This window comes from Vanacampus margaritifer, chromosome 17, assembly GCF_051991255.1.
Source record: "Vanacampus margaritifer isolate UIUO_Vmar chromosome 17, RoL_Vmar_1.0, whole genome shotgun sequence".
Taxonomy (NCBI): domain Eukaryota; kingdom Metazoa; phylum Chordata; class Actinopteri; order Syngnathiformes; family Syngnathidae; genus Vanacampus; species Vanacampus margaritifer.
In genome coordinates this window covers 20,457,886-20,482,723 of record NC_135448.1, presented here as the reverse complement: position 1 = coordinate 20,482,723, position 24,838 = coordinate 20,457,886, and the positions used below count along the sequence as shown (strand labels likewise).

Sequence of the window (24,838 nt, the reverse complement as noted above, 5' to 3'; positions counted from 1 at the left end):
TGATGAATTGAACCTAGGGTTAGGGTTAGGGTTAGGGTATGTAGGTGCGTCTTTTGGTGATTGGATATTACGTTTGGAAAAACGACTCATTATTTGATTTTGATTTTACAATAGAAACGTCAATTGAAATACAGCTGCTTAATTTTCTTGTTTGTTGTCTGGAACGAGTAAGGAAAAGTCTAATAACAGTTTGACTTTCAATTTTTATTTCTAAAACGAAAATCACATATAGCACGAGACAAATCGAAAAACATCTCCTGTATTTGTTTCGCGTTCGTGGAAATTTGACCGACAGCATTTCTCAAACTGTCCAGGAGATGGCGATACTGGCGTCTGAAGCAAAGCCGTATATGGCTCTGGTCTGAAGACGGTTAGTAAGTGTTCTGTAATGATACGAAAACATCCTAAATTGTCCAAGCACTAAGTTCACACTTGGGAAAAAAAAAGAAAAAGTGTAGGTTCTCCTTCGTTAAAGAAAGAGAGCAGTATATTTAAAAAAAAAAAAAAAGTATGAATTAATAAACCTCAATGAAAATTAACTAATGGAAATCTGACATTGCTTTCAGCTTTATTTTTTTTTTAAAAAGGCACAAGTATTTTTAAAATGTATTATTACATTTTGTTTCTTAGTTTTATTTTAATTATGATATATTTTCACGCGTCGTGTTTAGGCTGGAGGTGAATGAAGGAACACTTCAGACGTCACGCTGTCGCCATCTCCTGGTCAGTTTGGGAAATGCTGTCGGTGTTGACTTCAGGGAACAAAAACAAATACGGTACCGGTTAACGAGCTCGTCTTTCGACGTGTCTCGTGCTGTATATTCCATTGGTTGAAGAAATAAAAACGGAACATCTGTTGGGCTTTTCCTTACTCGTTCTAGACAACAAACGAGAAAATGCAGCTTTATTACAATTGAGGCGTTTCTATTTTAAAACCAACATCAAATAACGAGTCGTTTTTCTATTTTTAATTTTAAAAAATGGCCTGTGTCTGTTTTGGTCATTGGATATGATCTTTTTCAAACGTATTACAAATAGAAAATCGACTGTCGCAGTGCTGAGAAGTTGTCGAAAAGTAACCGTCCGAAAGAATACAAATAAGCAAGCGAGTGTCTCGTTAACCAACGACTTGTTCTTATCGCGTATGCGTCCCTTAGCAACATTCACGTTTTCTCTTCTTCTTACATTTGTAGTCGGGTTAGGGTTAGTATTTTATTTCAGATTTGACTAAAATCGAAGCAATACATGTGACATATTTTCACTATTTCATCCGGACGCTTTAGAAAAGTTTTTATTGACCATCTTTCAAAAATATGGAGGTGCCATCTGCAAATGGTCTCGTCTTCAATTCTTTGTCTCAAAGACTGTAATCCCTTAATTCTCCTCACAATTTCTCATCAATTAATGTTAATCATTGTGTTGCCGCCAGCATAAAAAGCTCGAAGTGGACATCCCTGGCGAATGGCATGCGTACAACGGTCACATGGAGGAAACAATCCCGGCGGGGTTCAGACAAGCGGCTGCTGATGTCTGGACAACATTTTCACTACCTTACAAAAATGGACCCCAAAGCCCAAACAACAATCAATGTTTGATGGCGTCAAAAGCCTGCAAAAAAGACATAAATCAGCACACGTGTACTGAAAGCAAGCCGCTCTTGATAGAAAACACAAATCATCGCCATCCTAGTTTTTGCCAAACAGGCGGACATCTGACAGGACCACATCAAAGGACGCTAGCAGGAAGTGACTTTGCAAATTAGCCCACTCAAAGAAAGCACATTTCGGGGTCCTCCTGTTGTAAGCGCACACCAAAATGTAAAGAACAATTTCAATCCCCGCCACGAACGTGCCGAGAATCCATCTTGTACCGAGCTGGTTGTTGAACCCAGGGATAGGCAAGGTGGGTCCTGCGTGCTTTCCGTGTCTCCTGCCTCCAAAGCAGGTGTTTCAAATCATCAGCTCATCATTACATTCTGCAGGAGCCTCTCAGCTGTGTTGGAGGAGGGAGACAGCAAATCTCTCTAGGACCCAACTTGCCTACCCCTGGTTTAACCGATTGATTTGTCTTGATGAATGTGCGAGTCGCACGAAATAAAATCACGTTAAATCGTAAAAAGAAATGAGAAGACTATAAAAAAAAGACATTCCCATTGTCAGCGTTATTGTTACTGATGATAGAAATATGAACCATCCATCCATCCATTTTGTTTACCGCTTAATCCTCACAAGGGTCGCGGGGGGTGCTGGAGCCTATCCCAGCTGGCTTCGGGCAGTAGGCGGGGTCACACCCTGAACTGGTTGCCAGCCAATCGCAGGGCACACAGAGACAAACAACCATACTCACAATCATTGAGCTTATAAATAAGCGGAATGCTACGTGTTGATGCTGTCATGGCCACTGGGGGCGCTGCAGCTGCTTCAAACAACAAGCTGAGGTCAGAGGTCACACTCAGCTTTCTTCAGTTTCCTGCTTCCTTTTTAGGATCGCAGAAGTAAAGTCCCAAATACAAAGGCGCATCCTGTTTGTTTTGCTTTTCATGGTTGTCACATAAAAAAAATATTTTGTACTTTACAAACGTTTGAAGTCAATGAACTTTGAATTCTGATACGTGTTGTCTTATTGCTGCCCTCTCGGATTTCACATACCAATATGGTAGAAAAGTGGGCGGGGCTACTACACTCACGTGATGGCACGGCATGCGTGGAGTCTGCTCTGATGACGCAATGGCGTTAGCGGCGTTACCGTAGCTTCTTTTACCGGCGTTGCGAGCGGCCGCAATGAGTTTGCGAGGAAACGCCGAGCCTTCAGCACCCGGACCGTCCTAACGCCGACGACGCAGAGACGTTGGGCAGGAACAAAGGTTTGGGTGGCACTTGGGGCTTGAGCGAGACGGCGCGGCGCACGGCGCTCGCGGTAGCCACGTTAGCACGCTGCACATGCACGCCTTCGCTGTAACTGTGCTGGCGCGTCAGGCAGGTCCCCGCCGCCGCCGCCGCCGCCCGCTGTCGGCGTGCCGGCAGTCCGTTGCTGTTCATTCTGGCCAGGAAATGTTGGCGTGGCGGCGCACCCCGCTGGTTGAAACTGTGGTGGCGCGGCAGGCCGCCGGCCATCTTGATGAGGGCGGGGCCACGGGGCCAAACGGGCGCCTCCGCGATGGCGGCTGGTCGCAACATAGCGCTGTTAGCATTCAGCGCTTGTGTTTGGTCGCACGGCTGCTGGTTGCCATGGTGATGGCCGTGGGCCCGCATCTTGCCGCTCTGATGAAGATGAAGATGATGATGGTGGTCTCCAGGGGTGGCCGTCAGGACCCTGATGCCTCCGTCACCCTGCGCGCTGACCTGCTGGATGTGCCTCAGAAGCTCGTCCAACGCCGACACGTCAGCCACGTCGTCGCCGAGATGAGGGGGCGGAGTCACACCTTTGGTCGCGGCCTCGTCTGCCGGCCGAGGGAATTCCGGGCTGGAGTTTGGCGTGGGAATTGCCGGCAAGTCGCCGGCCGCCTGCCGGCAAGGACAAATGTTGAGTCAGTCAACTTTTTGAAATGCACGATTCAACATCAAGCTTCCATTTTGGAGAGCGCTTGTCCTCGTTGCGGTCGCCGGTTGAGGGCGTGCCGAAGACGGCTGGGACGCGCTCCGGCACGCATGCCCGCGACCTCGTGAGGAAAAGCGCTTCCGATCATGGATGAGGGATGATTCTTTTGAAATGAGGTCAAAAAGTCAAAAGGTCAAACATGAAAAGGACTGACTAGGGGCTCGGCCGCAGGAAGTCGCCGCGTGGTCAGCAGATGGGCCGCCGCCGCCGCCGGGCCGCCGGGGATGAAGGACACGTACGTCTTGGGGCACTGCCAATTGCCGCTTTTGTCCTCCTGGGGGAGACAAAGGTCAGCGGCTCGTGCGTTCCTTGCCTCCTGATTGGCTTGCGACTCACCTTGGGCGCGGCGTCCGGGAGTCCGCCCATCCTGGCGAGCGAGTGCAGGGACAAGGCGTGCGGCAGCGAGGCCTCCAGGTCTTTGGACAACTGGACTTTCTGTCGTGCGTCCGGCCGGCCGCCGCAACGCGACACCATCAGGCCCGACAAGGCGGCGCCCAGCGAAAAGGCCAGCAGCACGCAAGCGATCAGCAGAGTGTAGTGGACGTGAGACGCCGAGTCGTCGGCGGCGGCGTCACGCACGCCTGAAACACGCACAAGCGCACACACACCTTCAAACACACGTGTGGACACGGCACACTTTTCTTCACACTTGAAATGGACAGACAACAACTTACATGCTAACGCTTACATGCTAACGGTTAGCACATCCGTGGCTTTTTGCATTGAGCGAATCAGATTTGATTAAGAGGCCAGCGTGTTGAATGTTTCATTTTGAAAAGAGACAATTCATTTGAGTCAATTGCAAAAGTTGCATCACATGATCAATGTTCATTTCCATAGGTGGCGCCGCGCCCAACAGGATGCTGACACCTTCGGCCGCCATCTTTCTGCGACGGACACGTGGCCAAAGGTGAAGGCCGAGTGACGTCTCGCAGTTTTTTCTCACGCCAATCTCGCGTTCCGGTCCAGCGGCAGCGCTGTTCATGACACGCGCAGCGGCGGGAGGCGGGGCTTACCGTAAGCCGAGTCGGCGGGGGGCATGTCCCGGTTACGAGAGGTCGGCGAGATGTCGGCTGCAAAACAGAACCAAACAAAAGGAGACGTGCTAACATGTACGTGCTAACATCAGGTGGCGGGCGCCGCGTCTCACCGTGACAAGCGGCCATGTTGGAGTGGTCTCCCTCCACGTCTTGTTCAAAGCCCGCCCTGCCGACAAGACCGCGCAGTCAAACATGCACTCCGCTATTTGAAGATGTAGCAGGGGTGCCCTAGTCGGGCCCTCCAGAGCCCACCAGACACTTTTGGCCAGATTGAAACGAGCTGCATCCTCATGCTATGAGTCAGGTGTGTCGGAGGAGGGAAAGGGGCTCGGGAGGACCAGACTTGAGCAGCCTTGGAGTCAGGACGTACTTGAAGCCAGGCGCCATGTCGGCGCAAGTTCCCGTGCGCAGCCAGATGCAGTAGGGGTCACGAGAGGCCAGACACGACCTGGGCGGGAGGGAGGTTGTGAGACAACGTGATCGGCAACGCTTGCACGCATGCTGGCGGTTTTCAACGTCTCCACCTCCTGCAGGCGCCGTGCCGTCGGCAGCGGCTCAGTGGCACGCGCACCAGGCAGCTGCTGAAGGCCACAAACAGGGCGTGGTGCTCCTTGTCCAGTTCCAGAGCCAAAATCCTGCGGTCCTCCTCCGGGACGCCCACGTCGCACCTGAAGACGTTTGACATCCACACTTCAGCAGTCGGCGCTTGACGTCACGTTAGCTTCATGCTAACGCGCCACGTCAAACGCTACAACAGCACGCGATGATTAATGACGAGTTGTCGACTCAAGTGGGCGGAGTTAAGGTCACTTTGTCAGCGTGCGTAACTGCACAAAAGCACATCAAACGACCCCGGCCGGGCGAGGGTCGTCAACGAAACCACAAAAACAAAGGTCAACACAAAGGTCAACTGATTCCACTTTAAGTGACTTTGCAAGACGCTATGGTAAAAAAAAAAAAAGAAAGAAAGAAAAGCTTTTCCTTCCCATTTTGTAATTTGCGATCATCCGTTTTTTGTCCGGACGCGCCACCAAAAGGAACCCGTGCCCACCGCCACCGCCGCTGCCGCCGCCGCCAGAAGCGACCCACAACGCTGGCATTCCCTTCAAAGGCTAAAGAAAGCGAGCCAAACAAATTGGAATGTCAAGTGGAATGTCGAAGGACAATTTGTTGCACGAGTGCAACGGGTCTTCCGACGAACATTTTGCTTGACTGCCGTATGACGAGATTGAGGCCAACCTGTGCGCTTGCTGTCCAACATGGCCGACCGCTTAGTCACAAACCAAAAAGGTTCGCCACCAACTTGGAACTTGTACAAGTAGCCAATGTCAACAAGTCGCTCCTTTTGCCGAGCTCGTGACAACAGACGAGTTCCGGAACCTTCAGCATTCCCAAATCTGACGACATCTGTGATGCTACTACTTGAGTATGCTAGCAGCGCGTGCGCGTGCACGTGCGCGTGCGCGTGCGCGAGCTGATCTAACCTGTGTGGGTCGTAGACGTTGATGTCCTCCAGGAGTTTGGAGCCAAACGCGTTGTCGGCAAGCGTGTCGACCAGAACCTTGGACACCCGCCCGTCCTCCGAGCCCAAGAACAGCACGGTGCGATCCTTGTGTGGACCCGCCCACACGTCGGCCGCCATCTGCGTCAGCCTGGACCTGCGCACACGCACGGACGCACGCTGGTTACAGGAAGCTGATGGCTGCGGGCTCTGATTGGCTGCCGTGTGCAAAGGGGCGGGACGAAGCGCAATCACGTTACCGCTGCCTGTGCACGTTTGCATGTGGCGGGCGCTCACGTGAACGTGCGTGCATGCGTGTTGGCGTGTGTCAGATGCAGATGTGTGCGTAAGAGGAAGCCCAAATAAAAGCTGGGCTCAACCTTTGCCGTGCGAAGTCTTGGCGTCGGCCATCAAGTCCTACCTGCTGGCGGTCCTGGTGTAAAATGGCCGCCGGTTGACGGCGGGCACGGCGCCGTCCATCAGCGGGAACGATTTGATGAACGCCAGCGTCTCGTCGGGGAAATCCACGGAAGACTTGAAGTCGCCGGCCGTCCCGTCGCCCGCGCACAAGCCGGGCCTGCCGTACAGATCAGGAGGATGAGGATGATGATGATGATGACGATGATGATGAGTGTACAGCATGACCTTTGAACCGAGGACATCTTCGGCCTGCTGTCAGTCCCGATCGCTTCCACACTGACGAGCGTATGCCAACAACGCACGAGTGCACGTTTGGCTTACTTAGCTTAGCGGTTAGCATGCGCACGTCGATTTGACAAGCTTGCGTGCACTCGCCGTGACGACGATCGACGGCAACTCGGTCAGAAATTGCACACCTTTGATCGGAACGAGTCAATCAATCAATTCCCTGGTCAATCAAATGTCCCTTGCCGAAAAGTAGAATACATTAAGAACATAACATAGAATATACTTAAGTTTATTCTTCCAGTGCACTCCTTGGGACGAAATTGGGACGTTTTAGTACACTTAAAAGTATACTTGAGTATACTCTAAATGATATTAATAAGTATCCTTTCAAGTACATTTAAGTACACTATTAAGTATACTTGAAAGTCCACAGCAAAAGCCCAGCGATGAATTGCCGAAATAGACGATGGATTGACGCAATTTCCCACAAATAAGCGCTTGTGCTTGTGAGGACGTTTTGCAAGCACAGACGAGCTTCATCTTTGGCAAACGATGTCGCAACTTTTTGCACTCGACCAACTTTGGGATTCAAGCCAAAAAGTTTTGTTCCAAGAAGGAAACAAAAGTCTGGATGGACTAAAAGCAACATTTGCTTGCTGTTGTTTTCTCTTTTTTCGCTGCCACTTGACTTTTGTGCGTGTGCGTGTTGCGACCCACCGCGGCGTGGGCACGGCGTCGTCGGGCACGGCCGTCCACGCCGAGTCGCTCCCGCGCTGCTCCTTGAACTTGCCGCCAAACGCTTCGTCCACCTCGTCCATGTAGAAGGCGCACACCGCCGAGCCGGGAATGCTGTCACGCACACGCGCGTTGGGTCAGACCGGGCCGGCTTCCTGTCGGTGGCCGGCGAGCCGAGCACCGACCTGTTAGCTTGCGTGGTGAAGACGGCGAGCACGGCGGGACGTCCGTTGATCTGCACGACGCCGCTCAGCGATTGGAGGACGTCAAAGTAGAAGAGCGAATCTCCGGGAAGGGAACAGTTGAGACGAGCCTGCGCGGGCGCCGCAAACGTCCTCGTTAGCATCGCCGCCTCACTGATGGCAAACCGTCAACTTGCCCCTCCCCCATCTAGATCAAATCAGCACTTCCATCATCAAGGTCCTGGCGGTCTGACCTTCAGGAAGGAGGTCCAGTGCTTGTCCAGAACTCTCGGCGAGCCGCCGTCGTCGTTCTTGCAGACTCGGGCCACGCGAGAAAAGACGACCTGCCCACACACGGACCAATGCGGCGAGCGGTCACCAAGCACGCCAGCCAGCGAGGGTACGTACCTTCCCCAAGGCGGTGTACTCGGACGCCATCTCGCTCAGGAAAAAGTAAACGAAGCTGCCGTAGTCCACGGCGTGCAGGAAACGAGGTTCTGCGGGAATAGGAAATATGATGACGGCGTGTTTTGCTCACGTGCGCTCGCCGTCACGCGATGATGTCATGTGTTGACATCACGCAAGGACGTCGTGTTGGCGTGCTGCCGACGCACCTCGCAGCCACTTGGAGTCGTACTTGACGGTCCGGAGGACGGCTCGGCCGTCTCCGAGGCTGCGGTAGATGACGGCGTCGCTGGCCAGGAAGTCGGTCACGGTGGCCGAGTAGAAGGCTCCGCCTGGCGCAAAGGTCAGAGGTCACGGACGCCACGGGCGGCGGCACAAGGTGGCGGGCGGCACAAGGTGGCGGGCGGACGTTACCGGCGAAGGTTCCCGCGCTGGACTGGCCCGACTGGAAGGGACAGCGCGCCTGACCCGGCAGGTCCGAGCCCACCTGCTCCAACGTGCTCGTCTGCCGCACAAAAGCAAAAGGTCACCGCCGGGTCACAGGCGGAGCGTCAGGTGACGGTGCGGCTCCACCTTGTAGATGCGGCACGCCGGGTTGAAGGCGTTGGTCCCGCACACGAACAACGTCTCGTCGTCGCGAGGCACCAAAACTTTGATGTAGTTGAAACACTCGTCCTGACAAAACAGGAAAGGTGGCGTTAGCGTGCGGCTAACGCTAGCCGGCACGCGAGCCGGAGAAGCGCTTCAACTCACGCCGTCCATCCCTCGCACGGCGCACTTGCTCACGTCCAGAGAACGCCACGTCAGCGTCTGCAACAGGAACTGACATCACTTCCGCTCACCGTTTGGGGGCGGTCCCCAAATGTTAGCATCAGCTGAGCAAACTCACCGTCTGCGGTACGAAAGCCTCCGCCGCCGTCGTTAGGTTGACCGCAAACACGTGATCCCTGGCACACGGAGTGCACGTGAGCGTGCGTGCGTGCGCGCACGTGTGCGAGTGTGTGCGTACCTGGCCGTGATGAAGAGCATGCGGTTGACGCGCGTCATCGTCTGGAAGCGGAGATCCAGCGGCAGCGTGCGGTTGTCCCGCGGCGGACTCGTGAACGCCGGGAAGTCGCCAGGATCTGACGGACGACACGGCGCACGCATGCACATGTTGAACCCAGGAAAAAAGCACCCCCAACCACCCCCCCCCCCCCCCCCCCCCCCCCCACCCGGCTCACCGTCCAGCACGCTGATGGCTTGCAGGTCTTGCGGGAACGACGAGGCACACAGGAAACAGGAAGTGAGCAGGAGCAGCGGCGGCAGCGGTGGCCTCGCCGGCGACCCATCGGCCATCGTGGGGGGCGGGGTCAGCGTGTCATGGTGGGCGTCGGCTGAGTTGGAAGAAGAAACGGCTTGAGCATCATCCTCATGTTTTTCCCCGGCGCTTCCTTTTGGTTTGCTGCCGTTTCCTGTTGCCGGCAGTGGCAACTTCCTTCCTTCGCCGTCGTTAATCTCAGGAAGCTCATCCACTGCATTAGCGGCATGCTAGCACGAGCTGGGCCATCTGCTCACGCTCACTCGGGTGACATGATGCACCAGCTGACCTTTGACCTGCTTTTTCAGCACGGGCACGCGAACGTTTTTGGTCGGCGAACCCCGCTGAGCGCGGCAGGATTTAGCGGCAAAGGCGGCGCGGGGATGAGACGGCGAGGTTAGGTCTAAACCTGAAAAAGCCCGACGGGATCCGATTAGCGAAGATGTGACGGCACAGCGGGACGGACCCCCAAAGGGCCCCTCCCCCCGCCACATGGACGCACGCACGACCTGCACGCTAATCCCTGTCTGGCTTGAGGTCAAACACGGCGACGACGTTTCGAGCAAGTGTGGGGGGGGGGGAGGCGGAGCAATTCAAATGGAGTGAAATTGAGGCTACAAACGCTATCGAGTATGGACACTCGGTATCGTATCGGTGGCGATACCAGCCTCGCTCTCACGACTCTTCTGGACGTTTTATGATCAGGAAGTAGAAAACAGAAATCCAAGCAATAGAAAATTGACATTGTGAGTATCTGTACTGGTATCGGTCTGAAAAAAAATCCCTCCCATTGGCGGCATGCAGTCTCCATTCGGCCCAAAGTTTTCCAAGAGATTTTCATGATGGCGGCCTATGATGACATCATCAAGTTCAAGCGCAAATAAACGGCACGGACGTTGTGACTTGACGCGAGACAGACAAAATGGCCGCCGACCCAAAGGAGCTTTCCGATGATGACTCAGCGCAGACTAAGTCACATGACACATGTCACATGACAGCGCCCTAGCAACCAGCACGTCACAACCGTCACAACGTGATGTCGGACCTCCTTCATGATGCCCACAATTAATCTCTTTGCGGTGAAAGATTCCGCTTCGCCGTTGTCATCATTAATCGCTACAAAAAGATTTCGGGTGGCCATTTGAGGAACTTTGGAGGGTTTGGCAGAAACCGGAATCTTCGTCATGTGTTGCGCTCACGTTACCCACAATGCATCACACGCACAGAAAACCGAGTGCTGGGCAACGGTAAGCTCCGCCCCCACGGGCCAAGAGCGAGCAGGAAGTGGAAAAGTCAAGTGTAAAATCATCAGGCCACATTTGGAGAACCTTGTGGACCCTCAGCCGGCGCCGGCCGTGGAGATTGCGCAAGGAGCGACGCGGACGAGGGTTAGCAAGCGTGGCCAACCGAGTGAGGGGGATCGATGACCCCGTCGCCCAAACTTGCATCAAGATGAGGTGCCGGCAAAGTTCACCACGAACGACCGCAGCAAGCCAGCAAAGAAGGAAGGAATTGAAGACGAAGAAAAACAAAGGCGAGCCGCGAAGGAGGCACTTAAGCTAATTAACGGCTCAGCGGGCACCAGACATTCGAGGGGCTTAAATCCTCGCGCACGCAATCGGCAACAAGGACGACACCACAACAGACACGCATGCCGGCAAAAACGGAGGACGCAAGGGGTGAAAAAAGGAAGTCAAGAAGGAAGGAAATAAAACAAGAAAGAGAAGGAAGGGAGAGCAAAGAGGATGAAAGTCGGCAGCACTCGCATGTCACAAATGAGAAAATAAATTGCCACAGGGGCGAGGTCAGCAAATTGGGGGAGGGGCTCCCAATTTAGGGGATTTGAACCAAAAGGCAGGCGAGTCATCATGGGGAGGGTGCGGCTGACCAAGCCGCTCCGGCACTGTGACAGCGCTACACTTGTACACAACACCCCCCGTTGCCCCCCCTCCCAACATGATACTTTCGATAATCGGTTGGCGCCACCAAACGTAACGGTGCATTTTGGAAGGCGTTCCTGCGATGCCGTCACTGGAAAGGAGAGCCAGACTTTTCCCTTTCTTTGACTTTAGCCTTTGACCCCCCCCCCCCCCCCCCCCGGCCCCTCCCACTTCCTCTCCTACAAGCGCCTGATGGACACGGGTGGCGACTATCCTCAGGGTTTTCCTTTCAAACGCAAGCGCCACTGTGCTGTTGCTAGGCAACAGCCTGCCCAGCATCTGATTGGTCGGTCAGCGCCAACTCAAACTAAGACGATGGCGGCGGCAAAGAAAAGGGGCGGTCGGCGCCGCTGCCGTCCGCTTGGCAAAAAGGAAAGGCAGTAAGTAGCCTGTTGTCATGACAACCACGACAAGCTTTTATTTGGACATCAACGCTGATACTTCCTCTTCAGCAAACACTACTTCCTGCTAATCAATCATGTCGTCATCACCATCATCATCTTGATCATCACGCACACGCACGCACGCACACGCACACATTTATGGCACTCACCGAGCACTCTGGCGGCAGAGAAGAGCAGTCGGCGCGCTTGTCAAACCTGGACAGAAACAAAACGTTCAAGTTACTGTTGTGACATCATCACATGACATGAGAGAAGCCCCGCCCCTTCCTGCACAGCTCATGAGCACACACATGCACTTTCCTGCTGACTTTGTGTTTACTGTGAGCACTTCCTGTTCGCAGCAAGTCCACATCAAATATCACAACCAATTCAATCACACTTTTTTTTTTGTGGGGGAGGGGGATCTTTCAAATTGGATGACGTCACGCATTTGTATTGCCCGCTTCTCCTCAAGGTCGTTGTGGCCAGTTAACCTTTGACCTCATTAACATTTGGTGACCTAGTTGAGCGCCATTTCCAGGAGCCCCGTTTGGCCGAGCCCGGTCTCCATGACGTCATTACGTTGGCATGACGTCACATCAGTCACGCCAACATCGTTCAGGGTGAGTGGGCGTGGCTGCCCGTGTGATTGACAGCTTTCCAAGCGTGCACGTCGAGCCAACTCACCTCTGCGCGTGCACGCCAACTCACCTCTGCGCGTGCACGTCCCCCGCAGAAAAGCATCGGGCGGCTCCGCTTGCTTGCAATGAAGGCACTTGCTAGTCCACGAGCACGAGCACGTGCGTGAGAGCCAGCGCGCACGGACGGAAGGACGTCGTGGCAAGAAAAGCCAAAGAAAAAAGCCGGCAAAAATGTGGCGAGCGTCGGAAACAAAAGGTGCTTGCGAGCAGCTAGCTAATCTCCTCACTCGGCCGCCCGGCGCAGGCCACGCCCCCCGACACGCGCGGCCAATCAGCGGTGGCGACGACGCGAGCCTGACTCCGCCCCCTCTGAGCCTTTTCCCTTCAAGGCCATTTGCATTGGTTGATTGATTGGTTTTGTTTTGTTTTCAAATGAATGAAATCAGCACACGTTCGCGCACTTCTGTCAAAAATCACATTTCAAGTATTTGTGTCTTTTATTTCATTCACATCACAACTTTTGACTGCAAATCAGGCACACTAAAAGGGGATTTGGGAGGGATTGGCACTTTTGTTGCTTAGCAATTTAGAGCAACAAGCCAATTTGACATTAACAGCAAAAAACAGAATAAAATAAAATGTTGGATTCCTAAATGACACACAGGAAGATGTGGCGTGCATTGGCTGAGTGTGCGCTCATCACAAATTCAGACTTTGAATGTCATCCCGCTTCCTCCGCGTCCTTCTCCTTCCTCAAAACGCACTTTGTGCGTGCGCGTGTACTTGCCCACAAAATTGGGGCAGTTTTTGTTTTGTTTGCGTTGCTCAGCAAGCAGCCGGGTCAAACCAAGGTCACGTTGCTGGATGGAAACAGACAGGAAGTGGTCATCGCCACTTGACCTTTTGCTCAGCAGCCTCGTTGCTACGGCAGCCAGCAGGTGGAGGGAAAAGGACACGCCTCTTCCTCATCTTCATCTTCGGGTTGTCGTGCATGTGCGGAAAAAATCACGTTGATTGATTGATTGCTGTTGCTGGGCTGGTCCAACCTTTCCTTTCGCAGGCAGTGCTCACTCGCTCGCTCGCTCGCAGCTGATTGGTCGGACCAACGGCAACGAAAGAAATGTTGAGCTCGACTGCACAGGTGTTGTTTGGAAAATGGCAAAAAAAAGTGACGATTTAGGATTGCGAGACGGAGAAAAACAACAAGTCGTTAGCAGCTGCTTTGTTTTGTTTTGCGTCTTGACAGCCCCGTTCTGGTTCGTGTGCTCGGTTCGAACAGGATGTTGGGGTTTGAATGGATAAAAGTTACCCGCTGCTTCCTGCTTGGTGACATCACATGCAAGCCCGGCTGCGTGAATGATTCGCAGAAAAGCTGAGGAATCGATCCCGAGGAATCGTTCCGTCATTCCCGCATTTTCAGCAAAGGCCCCGTTGCATCGTGGGAAGCTGACGAGGCGAGGACAAGCGGGACTTGCAAGCTGCCCCCCCCCCCCCCCCTTTTGTCACTTTGCTGCTAAAAGCAAAACAAACCAGTGGCGTTTGTTTCCCGCCCCAGTAGGAATTTGGCGTGCGGACGCTTCCTGCCTCGGGTTCATGACGACAAACGTTGCGGCTGCAGGCTTGAAAGGTTTCAAAGCCCGACCTCCTTTCAAACCAGACGCTTCGCCGAGCACAATTTGGAGTCCAAACACAGGGCGGGCGGGCGTTCGAGCGAGCGGGCGTTCGAGCGGGCGGGCGTTCGTTCGAGCGAGCGTTCGAGCGGGCGGGCGTTCGAGCAGGCGGGCGTTCGAGCGAGCGTTCGAGCAGGCGGGCGTTCGAGCGAGCGTTCGAGCGGGCGGGCGTTCGAGCGGGCGGGCGTTCGAGCAGGCGGGCGTTCGAGCAAGCGTTCGAGCAACGAGCGGACGTTCGAGCGGGCGGGCGTTCGAGCAGGCGGGCGTTCGAGCGAGCGGGCGTTCGAGCGAGCGAGCGGACGTTCGAGCGGGCGTTCGAGCGAGCGAGCGGATGTTCGAGCGGATGTTCGAGCGGACGTTCGAGCGAGCGAGCGGACGTTCGAGCGGGCGTTCGAGCGAGCGAGCGGATGTTCGAGCGGGCGTTCGAGCGGGCGTTCGAGCGAGCGAGCGGACGTTCGAGCGGGCGGGCGTTCGAGCGGCCGTTCGGAAAGCCTCATTTGAAAGCCAAATTGAAAACGTCAAAGCGAGTGCCAGGCTTCACTCTTACGGCAAATGTTTTTTTTCTTCTTGTGATTGGACGTACGCTTTCATCAGCTTTTGCGGAGGCAAGAGGCCGCGCTCATTTGTCTTTTTTCAATTTGGGAAAGACGAGAAGACGGCCGCCACCCGCCTTTCCTCTCATCGTTTCCGCCTCTTTTTTTGGGGGGTCCCATTATTGTTAGTTTGGAAAAATCGTCTCGATCGATCCAGAAGCGAACTTGACATGCAGCTGCCAATCATCAATTGAAAAGCTTGAAGGCGGAAATGTTGCAACGGAAGCCCAACAAACAAACCGATCAGCATTTTATTGATTAACATCAAGCCAACCATCAATCACTTTCAGTCCCCAAATAATCCAAATAAAGATCGAGTCAGTGTTGGATAAAATGGCGATAGTCACGATCGGTGGAGCTCCTCCTCCCTCAGGCTGCGGTCCAATCGCTGCGTCTCGGCCCGCAGGACGGACGCGGCGATTGGACGCAGCGTGACGGCGGCCAGCGATTGGCCGAGGTCTCGATGGAGCTTACCGGCGGCGTCTTTGCCTCGGGAAGGTTGGACGGACGGCGCCCTCCGGTGGCCGTCCGCTGACACCTGAGGATGACGCCAGACCCAGCCTTCATTTGGCAGGAAGCCCGCGCCCCGGATTGGTCGCGGGTGCGAGCGCACGTACCTGTCTGAGCACGTCTCTCTCCAGCTTGAGTTTGCGGTTGTTTTGTTTGAGTTTGACTTTCTTGTGCTGCGAGCGCTCCAGTTTGATTTCCAGGTGAGCCATGCGACTGTGCAGCAGCAGCAGCAGCCTAGCTCCGCCCCCCTGCGAGCGCCACGCCTCCTCGCCCTGCGGCGGAAACACAGCGCAATACGCCAATCACTCTCAAGTGTTGTCAAGCAGTCAAATGTTGTCGTTTGCAAGCGTTGAGGCACAACAAAAGTTTTTGTTCTTTTCTTGCAGATCTTTTTGTGATGAATTGCGACATTTCTCGTCTACAATGGAAGGCAAATGTTGATGACGACGTCGGCGCCGCCACGCGTTGCTCCCCTTCACACACTTTGCAAATCTTTTCTTGATGGAAAATTGTTGCTCAATGTTTTTGTTGTCATTGTAATTCATGTGTGTGGATTTTGCCACCCCTGAAGGATCATTTTGCTAAATGTTGAGATTTTGTGGTTTGTGGTCCCGCAAGCCTGAAGGAGGCGCGGACGCACGTTTGCATGGAAGACTTGAGAGGGCCCGGAAATGTCCGTCTTACCCGAGCCAGCGTTTGGCCGTGCCGCCGCCTCAGCTCCTGCAGCCGCACCTCCTGCTCCGGGCTGCGCAGCTCCTCCTGGGATCTCCTTTTGCTCCTGACCTCCTCCAGCATCTGGAGAGTCTTGGACTGGGAGCACGCCTCCTCCTCCTCGGCCTCCTCCTCCGCCTCCTCCTCCTGCACCTCCGCCGCTTCGACTCCTCCGTCACGGTCGACCCTGCCCTCCTCCTCTTGCTGCTTGTTGAGTGCGCTGCTCCTCCCCCTCAGGCGTTGGCCCTCCTGGCGGCTCTCCTGGCCGACAACACAGAGGAGGCGTCAGGTGGCAAAGCGTTGCCACGGAAACCGGGCCGTCCTACCCGCAGGAGTCTCTGTAGCGTCCTTGTGGTCGTCTCCTCCTGCGCCTCCTTCTCCTCCTCCCTGGCCTTCACCTGAACACAAAAGGAGCAGAGTTGGCGTCGGCGCAGCTTTCATTTCAACAGCATGAAAAATGATCAGGATCGATGCTTTGTGTTTCAACGACTTTGTGCTGACGTATATCACGTGCGTGTCAAAGTGTGAATGTTGACACGTGCGTGCAAGCGCAACTGTTTACGACGTGTGTGCGTCTTTTTCTTGTAAGGCGGAAGGACTCCATACGTTTTTCTAACTTGCGACTCCCTCTTCAACATGTAAACGCTGCTTAACTCATTGACTGGCAGCCGATTTGACTGAAGCAACCCCCGTCGCTCTCGGCCGTTTTACTGGATTCGGACTGACTTTGCAAGACCCACAAAGAATATTGTGTTCTATTGCTACAAAAACGCGGAACCGACCCCCAAAAAAAGATTCGAGTCTCTTCTTTCATCAGGAAAAAAAGTATATTTCTATCCGTTTCCGTTTTCAAGCAATTAGCATTAGAATATAGCAAAGTTTTATCATTATTTTCCAAAGTGGGACGGCGTGGGGGAGAGCTTTTTGCAACATGGCCCTGGCTGATCTCTTACTCTGCTCCCACCTACTGGCCATTTTTGTAATAACTAACAGTGCTTTAAGCCACCTCTTCATGTCAGAAACTGCATCAAAGCCTTCTGTAAGCTCCAGGATCAAACATTTATTTAACTTTTTTTTTTTAAACGACAACGTATAAATACATACGTTTGGGACACTTACAGCATTTAAAATAGAACGTATTTATACGTTTTTGGGAGCAAATGAGTTAATGATGACTAAAATACTTTTCTTTTAAATCGTTACTTGAATTTCAGTATTTCTGTGGCTGGTTTATATTTTCAATAAACAAACAAACATTTTTTTTTTTTTATGCAAAGTCATTTTGTCAAATGTATTTTTTCCCCCACTAGTTGCATTACTTCAGACCTTTTTCATTGCAATACTTGTCTAATTATTTTCCATTTGTTACATTAATGTGGCATTTTTTTGTGATTCAATGTAGTCTAATGAATGGAGCAATTGTTATTTCATTCGTTTGTTTGTGTTTGACGATTTTTCTTTTGTTGCACTCAAAATGTCCGATTTGCTGCAGAAAAGTTGGAATGCGGTGAAGTAAAATGTGGACTTTAGTGCGTGCGTGCGTGCGTGCCTGTTCCTGCAGGGCGGCGACGTCGAGCGCCATCTGCTGGAGCATGCACTGCGCTGCTCTCAGCTCCTCTTGCACCTCCACTCGCCTCCTCTCTTCCCTCCTCAGAGCCTCCCTGAGAGCCCCCACCTCCTCCTCAGTCTTGGGCAGTTTGTCCTCCTCCAGGCCCACTCGGAGGAGCCGCGCCTCCTCCTCCCGTGACTCCGCCTTCTGCTGTTCTTTGCGTACTTTCTCCTCTTCTGTCCTTCTCAGGTCCTCCTCCCTGACCCTCGTCAGCACACTGACCTTGACAGCCTTCTCCCTCCTCTGCTGCATTTCTGCTAGCAGGAGCTCCAGCTCCTCCACTCGAACCTCCTTTTGCTTCAGCTTTCCTTTGGTTTCCTGAAGCTCCCTGGTTTGCTCCTCCTGCCGCAGCTCGGACAACCGCAGGCGTTCCGCAACTTGCCGCAGCTGCTCCTTCTTCCCCCGGACGTCTCTCACTTGCTCCTCCTTGAGTTCCTCCACTTCCTGGTTCTCCTTTTCCAGCTGTGTGATGCGAAGGCGCAGTTCCTGCTTTGCCTTTGCGTCCTCCTCCGGCGCTCTCTGCTCCTCGGACACCACCTCCTCCCGCTCCTTCAGTAGTGCATCAACGCGCCGCCTCAGGTTCTGCACCTCCTCACTCTTTGCTCCCAACTCCTGCCCGAGTTGCTGCACATGCTCCTCCCGCTCCTTCAGTAGTGCGTCAAGCCGCCTGCTCAGGGTCTCCACCTCCGCGTCTTTTATCCGCAAGTCCTTCCCGAGCTGCTCCTTCTCCGTCTCCTTGTGGGAGGTGCCTGTGCGCAGCTCCTCCCGCACGCATCGGAGCTCGCCTGGCGGTGAACACAGACGGGCGGTGACTGGGCGGGAGCTTGAGAGGGAAAGACAAGAAAAAAAAAAGCTAACTCACCGTCGAGCGCCTCCTTGGCCTCCTGCAGCGTGCGCACGTGGGCGGCGAGGTGGCTGCGCTCCACGTTGCCGTGCGACATCTGCGTGTGCTGCTCTTCCAGCTGCTCCTGCAGGGACGCCAAGCGGCTTCTGATGACGACACGCACGGCATTGCGTTGAACAAAGGAAAATCGCATTTGGGGGAGGAGGTGGTTAAGGAGTGACGCCGGGAGAGTGACATTTTTGGGCTGCTTTTTGGCCACAGTAAGTCAAAGGTTAAGGATCGCGGCCTGACCTGAGCTCCTGCGCCTCCTGCTGGTGTCGCTCCCGCTGTGCGCGCAGAGCGTCCAGCGCCTCCTGCAGCCCGCCGCGCTCGCTGCGCTGCTCCTCGTGCACGCGTTGGATCCGGGCCACCTCCTCGGCCGCCAGCCGCAGCTCCTCCTGCGCCTCCTTCAGCTCCTGCAGCACCGCCGCATGCTGGGAGGAGCGCTAAGAGTTTTGAAAAGGGTCGATTAACGTGGGCCAATAAGATGGTCCGGGTCGGGCCCTCGTCGATTGATGACCGAGGAGCCGAACTTGTCGTTTTCACCAGAGCGGAAAGTTGAAGATGACATGACGAAGGTCAAAATCCACACTGAGCTCGAACCTTGCGTTTGGTCAGGGGTCGACAACATTTTGGATCATCTTCATGGTTTACTTGTAATATTTGCGGAGCATCATGAGGACGTGCCGGCGGACATTTTGGGGACACGCTTTTCATTCGAATGGCGTCGTCGAGGAGCGCTCGCACACACAAAGACGGCCTGGCCGCGTTCGCCAGCCACTTCCGCAATCTCTTCCCTTTCCGGAAGGAAGAAAACGAAACCCGAGATGGCTTCGAATGCTGCCAATACGTGACGACGCCGTACGCCTTTTTAACGGAGCGGCAAACACATCCCAAATGAAGCGTGCACGTCTTAGCGATGAAGGACGCCGACTGGACAAAAATGTCCAATGACGACATCCGTCCATCCATTTTGTTAAGCGCTTGTCCTCACAAGGGTTGCTGGAGCCTATCCCAGGCAGTAGGCGGGCTAAATCATCATTTCCTTGCCTTTTGCGGCTCCTTTTGACTCCAATTTGAGTTTTGTTGGCGCCTTGTCTCAACTTGGGAATGAATGTCTTTGGCTCTATGTGACAAACATTTGGACTGGTTTGGCGGGCTTTCACGGACGAATGACCGCTGACCTTTTTGCAAGAATTTGTCTTGTGCTCAATGAGGTCGGGCGGGGGGGGCCTACCTTGAGGAGGGCGTCTCGGACGCCCGCCGCTTCTCCTTCCACTCTGGCCCTGGCCGCCTCCTCTTTCTCCAGCGCCTCCTGTGGGACAACGTGCGTCAGCGCGCGTGCACGTAACACGGCAACAATGAAGGAGGTGGACGTAGGAGGGAAGGAAGGAGGTCACCTTCACGTCTCGGATGACGGCCTCCCTTTGCAGCAGCTCGGCCTCAAAACTACAACAAACTCGAATCATATGAGCGCTCAACACACAATCACCACTCCTGCACCTCCTCATACCTCTTCTGCACCTCCTCCTCTCTCTTCTGGAGCTCCTGCTGTCTCTTCTGCACCTCTTGCTCTCTGCTCTGCAGCTCCTCTTCTCTCTTCTGCATCTGCTTTTGTTTGGTCTGCACCTCCTCTTCTCTCTTCTGCACCTCCTTTTGTCTGGTCTGCACCTCCTTTTGTCTGGTCTGCAGTTCCTCTTCTCTCTTCTGCATCTGCTTTTGTTTGGTCTGCACCTCCTCTTCTCTCTTCTGCACCTCCTTTTGTCTGGTCTGCACCTCCTTTTGTCTGGTCTGCACCTCCTCTTCTCTCTTCTGCATCTGCTTTTGTTTGGTCTGCACCTCCTCTTCTCTCTTCTGCACCTCCTTTTGTCTGGTCTGCACCTCCTCTTCTCTCTTCTGCATCTGCTTTTGTTTGGTCTGCACCTCTTCTCTCTTCTGCACCTCCTTTTGTCTGGTCTGCACCTCCTCTTCTCTCTTCTGCATCTGCTTTTGTTTGGTCTGCACCTCCTCTTCTCTCTTATGCAGCCCCTGTTGCCTCTTGTGCACCTCTTCTTCTCTTTTCTGCATCTCCTGCTGCCTCTTGTGCACCTCTTCCTCTCTGGTCTGCACCTCCTCTTCTCTCTTCTGCACCACCTTTTGTCTGGTCTGTACCTCCTCTTCTCTCTCATTTAGCTCCTGTTGCCTCTTGTGCACCTCCTTCTCTCTGGTCTGCAACTCCTCTTCTCTGTTCTGCGCCTCCTTTTCTCTGGTCTGCACTTCTTCTTCTTTCTCCTGCTGCCTCTTGTGCACCTCCTTTTGTCTGGTCTGCACCTCCTCTTCTCTCTTCTGCAGCTCCTGCTGCCGCTTGTGCACCTCCTCCTCTCTCACCTGTAGCTCCACCTGGCTCTTCCGCACCTCCTCCTCCCTTGTCTGTAGTTCCTCCTGCCTCTTCTGGACCTCGTCCTGTTTCTCCTGCTCCCTTTTTACCACCTCCTCTTCTCTTTTGTGTAGCACCTCTTCTTCCGCCTTTTGCATCTCTTGCTCTCTCTTCTGCAGATCCTCCTCCCTCTTCGTCACCTCCTGCTCCCTTCTTAGAACCACCTCCTCTTTTTTGTGTAGCACTTCCTTTCCTTTATGCACCTCCTCCCCTCTCTTCTGTAGCTCCTGCTGTGCATTATGCAGCTCCTCTTTTGTACTCTGCAGTTTCTCCTCACCTTGGTGGAGCACCTCCTCCTTCCTGTGCACCTCCCCCTCCCTCTTGTGCAGCCCCGCCTCCTTGCTTTGCACCTCCTCTTCCTTGCTCTGCAGTGCCGCTGTTGCCCTCTGTAGCTCCTCTTCCCTGGCGCGAAGCTCCGCCTCCAGCTGCTGCGGCGCAGGCGCGGCCTCCCGCTTTCTGCGCCGATCAAACAGCAATCAAATGTCGGCCATCATCGGCGGAGCAGTCAACCCTCGCCAATGGCAAAAAGTGTCGAGAGCGCCGCGGAAACGAATGTCATGAAAAGCAAATGTGTGTGTGTGTGTGTGTGTGTGTGTGTGTGTGTGCCCGCGCCTGCCAAAAGCTCGGGTTGGCCGCACGCCAAGTGGAAGGAGACGGGTTGCCAGCCGCTAACCTGTCAACTTGCTGAGACTTGCACTGGTCGTCCTGCAGTTGCTCCACATGCGCCTGCAGCGAGGCCTTCTCCTCGTCCAGCCGCCGCACGCTAAGCTCCGCCCTCTGACAAACACAACAGCGCCATCGGCTCATTCTGCGTTTGTGGCGCCGGCACGCGTGTGAGACCGACCTGCAGTTCCTGCTGTCTCCACTCCAGGGCGCTCTCCGTCTGCGAGAGGACTGCCAGCAAGGAGGACACGTCCCGGCGGAGCAGCGACTGCGACGGCGCACTCACGTTCAAGGCGTGACACTGGCCCGCGCCAAAACAACAGGATGGCATGTCGTTGTTGACCAAGCACACACAAAACAACAACTTGTCATCACATACAACAGAAACACAACGTTTGTTTGTTTTCTCACAAACAAAAAGAAGAAAATCAACAAGACCTCGTGCAACAACAACAAACGTCTTGCAGTTGTTTACAAACAATGTTTGCGAGGTCAAAGAGCGACAAGACAAATTGCAAGTCACCAGCCTGCTGACGGCCTGCGCCACAACCTCCGGCGTGGCCTCGCCGTCCCGCGTCCTGAAAGACACAAGAGCCCGTCCGACAAGGTCGACACTACGCCGCCGTGCCGCCCGCAGGGAAAGGACGAAAGCTCACCTGTCCTCCGACGGGGCCTCCAGCAGCTCGCCCACTGTCAACGTCCCCAGACTGGACCAGGCCGATGAGGAGCTGGTGGGCGGGGCCGGCAGCCGGGACATTTTGATGAGGTGCAAGGAGGTGGAGTCGCAGCTGGACTGAAGGGACAAGGACAGGCGGGACAGCTCCGTCCTCATCTCCAACAGATCCCTACACACACACAGGCATAAGACGCGCAGACACGGCACGTGAGCGTCCCTGAAAGCAGGCCTACCTGTCGGCGGCGGTTCTGAGGCCGCGGCAGTGTTGCCTGAGCGACATGACGCAGCGCCACACGCACCACAGCTGATCCTGATGCCGAGACATCTCACTTGACACGCACTACATGCACACACAAATTGACATCTCAAGACGGCAAAGGCGGCGAGGGCGAGCGACCGCCACGGCGCACCTCTCGCTCCCTCTGCCAACGGGACACCCGACGCTCGGCCTCCTCCAGGGCGCCGGTCAAACGGGAGGTCAGGTGGCGAACGCGCTCCGCCAGGACCCGGTTGTCCTGCTCCGATTGGCCGAGCTGCAGCCGCAAGACGGAGGCGGTCTGGGTCAGGTCCGATGCCCTGGAAACGAGTGAAACGAGCGCACGTGGAAGCGGACCGAGCACACCCCGCGGGCGCGCGCACGCACGCACCTTTGCTGTTCCTCCTCCAGGCTGATGAGGGCGCTCTCCAGCGACTCGGAGGTATCCCTCCTCAGACTCATCTACAAAAAAACCTTTGAAATTGTCATGCGTCAAACGAAGGCATTTTCTTTGATGCAATCACCTGCGTGCTGATCAGCTGACTGTGTCCTGCCTTCACTTGCAACTCCAAACTTTGACATCGCTCCCTGTACTCCATCACCTGCACGGCAGCAGTGTTAGCAGCGCTAGCAGCGTTAGCAGCGACGCACACGCGTGTACAAACGTGCACGTCGTTGACCTTGTTCTGCAGCCGGTGCACGAGCAGCGCCTGTCGGGCCTCCCTCTCCCTGGCCTCCCTGTCGCGCCTCCTTCTCTCTCTCTGCTCCTCCTCTTCCTCCTCATGATGGGAGAGCGAGGGAGACACTGACTGCTCCAGCTGGTAGAGGCATACAGATGATGATGATGATGATGATGATGATGATAGTTAGGGCAAGAGAGTGGAAAGCGAGAGCTATTAAGCATTGGAGAAAGAGAGAGTTTGAGAAAGAAGAAGAGCAAGCGAGCGAGCAAGGAAGTGCCCTGACCCTCTCATCGAGCGCCCTGGCCCTGGACGCCAGCTCCTCCCTCTCGGCCCGACTCTCCGCCAGCTCTTCCTGCAACAGGCGCACTTCCTGCCGGAGCTCCGCCCTCTCCCGCTGCCAGCCAATCGCCGGCTGCGAGTCCATGGCGGCTCTCTGCTGAGACGCGTCAACGGTTGTCGTCGTCACTGTCGTGTTCATCCAACGTGCGCACATTCTGCTGGCTAGCCTGAGATACGACTTTCATGATCACATGTCAAAACGTTCACATATCAAAACAACTTTCCCCACTGGAAATGGCCATTGTTTGTGTTTGAATAACCACTTTTGTTTTCAAACAATTGCTCACGGTTTACTGTTGCTTGCTTTCAAGTGTGTTGAGTTGACCGTCACAATCGCTCACGGTGTGTAATTTGGTGTACAGGTCTTCCATTGAATTTGCTCTTATATGGTGATGTGTTCGATTTTTGGGTCTGCAACCTGGTCGCCATTGCGAAAGATAATCTCAGAATCTGCTCAATCGACGTGGCGACGGACTGTACGCGCCTTCCTTCTCGCCACCCGTCCAAAGTTAAATTTAGGAGACTGAAAAGGACGCAAAGAGTCAACGAATAAACACGTTTAACCCCTAGGCGTTATTGTGACCATTTTTTGGCTTTTTGTTTGTTCTGACCAAGCCATTTCAAAATAAAATACTGTCCACGGGTTAATGCAACAAAGAAATCCCCTTGCTGGAAGAAGTTTGCAGCGGCAGGCTAACGGCTTCGTAGTAGCAGCATGCTAACCGAGAAGTTGAAAAGGAGTCTTTACCCGACGAAGGCAGGCGGAAGTGCCACTAAACTCAGCTCCGCAACAACAACAAAATGTCCACGCGTCGGTCGGAGTTGTCGCTTATGTTTCTTCTTTTTCTTCTTGCTTGTGTTGTCAACGTATTCGAATGAGGCGGGTAATTTAACTAACGTGACTTTTCAACCTACTTGACGTAACGACGCGGAATGATGACGTCACATAAACCAGTGACCAGACGGCGGGAAACAATATTGCTTTTAACGGCTACTGCTTCCCGATTATATTATTATATTCAACGTTTGTGTCAATTGTTGTACGCAACTAAATTATTTATACAAAAAGGTCACGTCGGCTTTAAGCCGCGCTTTCACAGTGACGTCACAGCGCTTTGCGTGCCTACTTTGCGTAGTTTCCTTTTTGAACTGCCAAAATATAAAGTGTACATTTTGACTCAATGTGTTCCTTTTGTTCGAATGCAGAGGAAATAATGTGCCATCCGTTTTGGAGCTGTACATAAACTCAATTTTTGGGGACAATTTCATAGTCTTCAATAAAGTCATTTGATATTTCGCACGATAACCTGAAGAAATGAACACTTTTGATTTTCAGCTTTAGTAGAACGTACAACTCTTTAAATAGTTAAATGAACTGAGCTTCTATAGCGGTTTTGCTTTCGACATCATTTAGTAGTCGTTTATAATTCATGACACGATGATGTTCTACTTCTTCA

General features: G+C 53.8%; 2 protein-coding genes across 13 annotated transcripts; both read right to left on the bottom strand.

Moving 5' to 3' along the window:
- Nucleotides 1–1,273: 1,273 nt before the first annotated feature.
- LOC144037791 (semaphorin-6D-like) lies at nucleotides 1,274–12,590 on the bottom strand. 3 transcript variants are annotated; one of them, XM_077549577.1, is made up of 22 exons: nucleotides 12,443–12,590; nucleotides 11,902–11,947; nucleotides 9,332–9,484; nucleotides 9,118–9,232; nucleotides 8,998–9,055; nucleotides 8,862–8,918; nucleotides 8,682–8,783; nucleotides 8,523–8,613; nucleotides 8,318–8,440; nucleotides 8,112–8,200; nucleotides 7,958–8,047; nucleotides 7,707–7,834; nucleotides 7,504–7,635; nucleotides 6,560–6,715; nucleotides 6,122–6,295; nucleotides 5,162–5,305; nucleotides 5,008–5,085; nucleotides 4,748–4,803; nucleotides 4,614–4,670; nucleotides 3,934–4,178; nucleotides 3,752–3,871; nucleotides 1,274–3,503 (listed from the first exon to the last, which is right to left on the bottom strand). In XM_077549577.1, the coding sequence occupies exons 3-22, from the start codon at nucleotides 9,444–9,446 to the stop codon at nucleotides 2,808–2,810; spliced, it is 2,826 nt and encodes a 941-aa protein (XP_077405703.1). In that variant the 5' UTR covers nucleotides 9,447–9,484; nucleotides 11,902–11,947; nucleotides 12,443–12,590; the 3' UTR covers nucleotides 1,274–2,807. The 3 variants fall into 3 exon arrangements, with proteins under 3 accessions (XP_077405703.1, XP_077405704.1, XP_077405705.1); XM_077549578.1 differs by having other exon boundaries at nucleotides 12,419–12,523; XM_077549579.1 differs by lacking the exon at nucleotides 12,443–12,590 and having other exon boundaries at nucleotides 3,233–3,462; nucleotides 11,902–12,052.
- Nucleotides 12,591–13,356: 766 nt separating this feature from the next.
- LOC144037789 (uncharacterized) lies at nucleotides 13,357–24,384 on the bottom strand. Of its 10 annotated transcripts, none has more exons than XM_077549568.1 (22): nucleotides 24,130–24,383; nucleotides 23,326–23,548; nucleotides 23,040–23,177; nucleotides 22,884–22,961; nucleotides 22,751–22,821; nucleotides 22,514–22,679; nucleotides 22,337–22,443; nucleotides 22,084–22,272; nucleotides 21,951–22,005; nucleotides 21,609–21,728; nucleotides 21,438–21,541; nucleotides 19,862–21,220; nucleotides 19,749–19,797; nucleotides 19,586–19,663; nucleotides 18,601–18,794; nucleotides 18,328–18,455; nucleotides 17,406–18,250; nucleotides 16,183–16,254; nucleotides 15,830–16,117; nucleotides 15,253–15,417; nucleotides 15,110–15,173; nucleotides 13,357–13,505 (listed from the first exon to the last, which is right to left on the bottom strand). In XM_077549568.1, the coding sequence occupies exons 2-22, from the start codon at nucleotides 23,533–23,535 to the stop codon at nucleotides 13,378–13,380; spliced, it is 4,608 nt and encodes a 1,535-aa protein (XP_077405694.1). In that variant the 5' UTR covers nucleotides 23,536–23,548; nucleotides 24,130–24,383; the 3' UTR covers nucleotides 13,357–13,377. The 10 variants fall into 10 exon arrangements, with proteins under 10 accessions (XP_077405694.1, XP_077405699.1, XP_077405696.1 ...); XM_077549570.1 differs by lacking the exon at nucleotides 13,357–13,505 and having other exon boundaries at nucleotides 14,868–15,173; nucleotides 19,862–20,229; nucleotides 20,290–21,220; nucleotides 24,130–24,384; XM_077549573.1 differs by lacking the exon at nucleotides 15,110–15,173 and having other exon boundaries at nucleotides 13,359–13,505; nucleotides 24,130–24,382.
- Nucleotides 24,385–24,838: the final 454 nt, after the last annotated feature.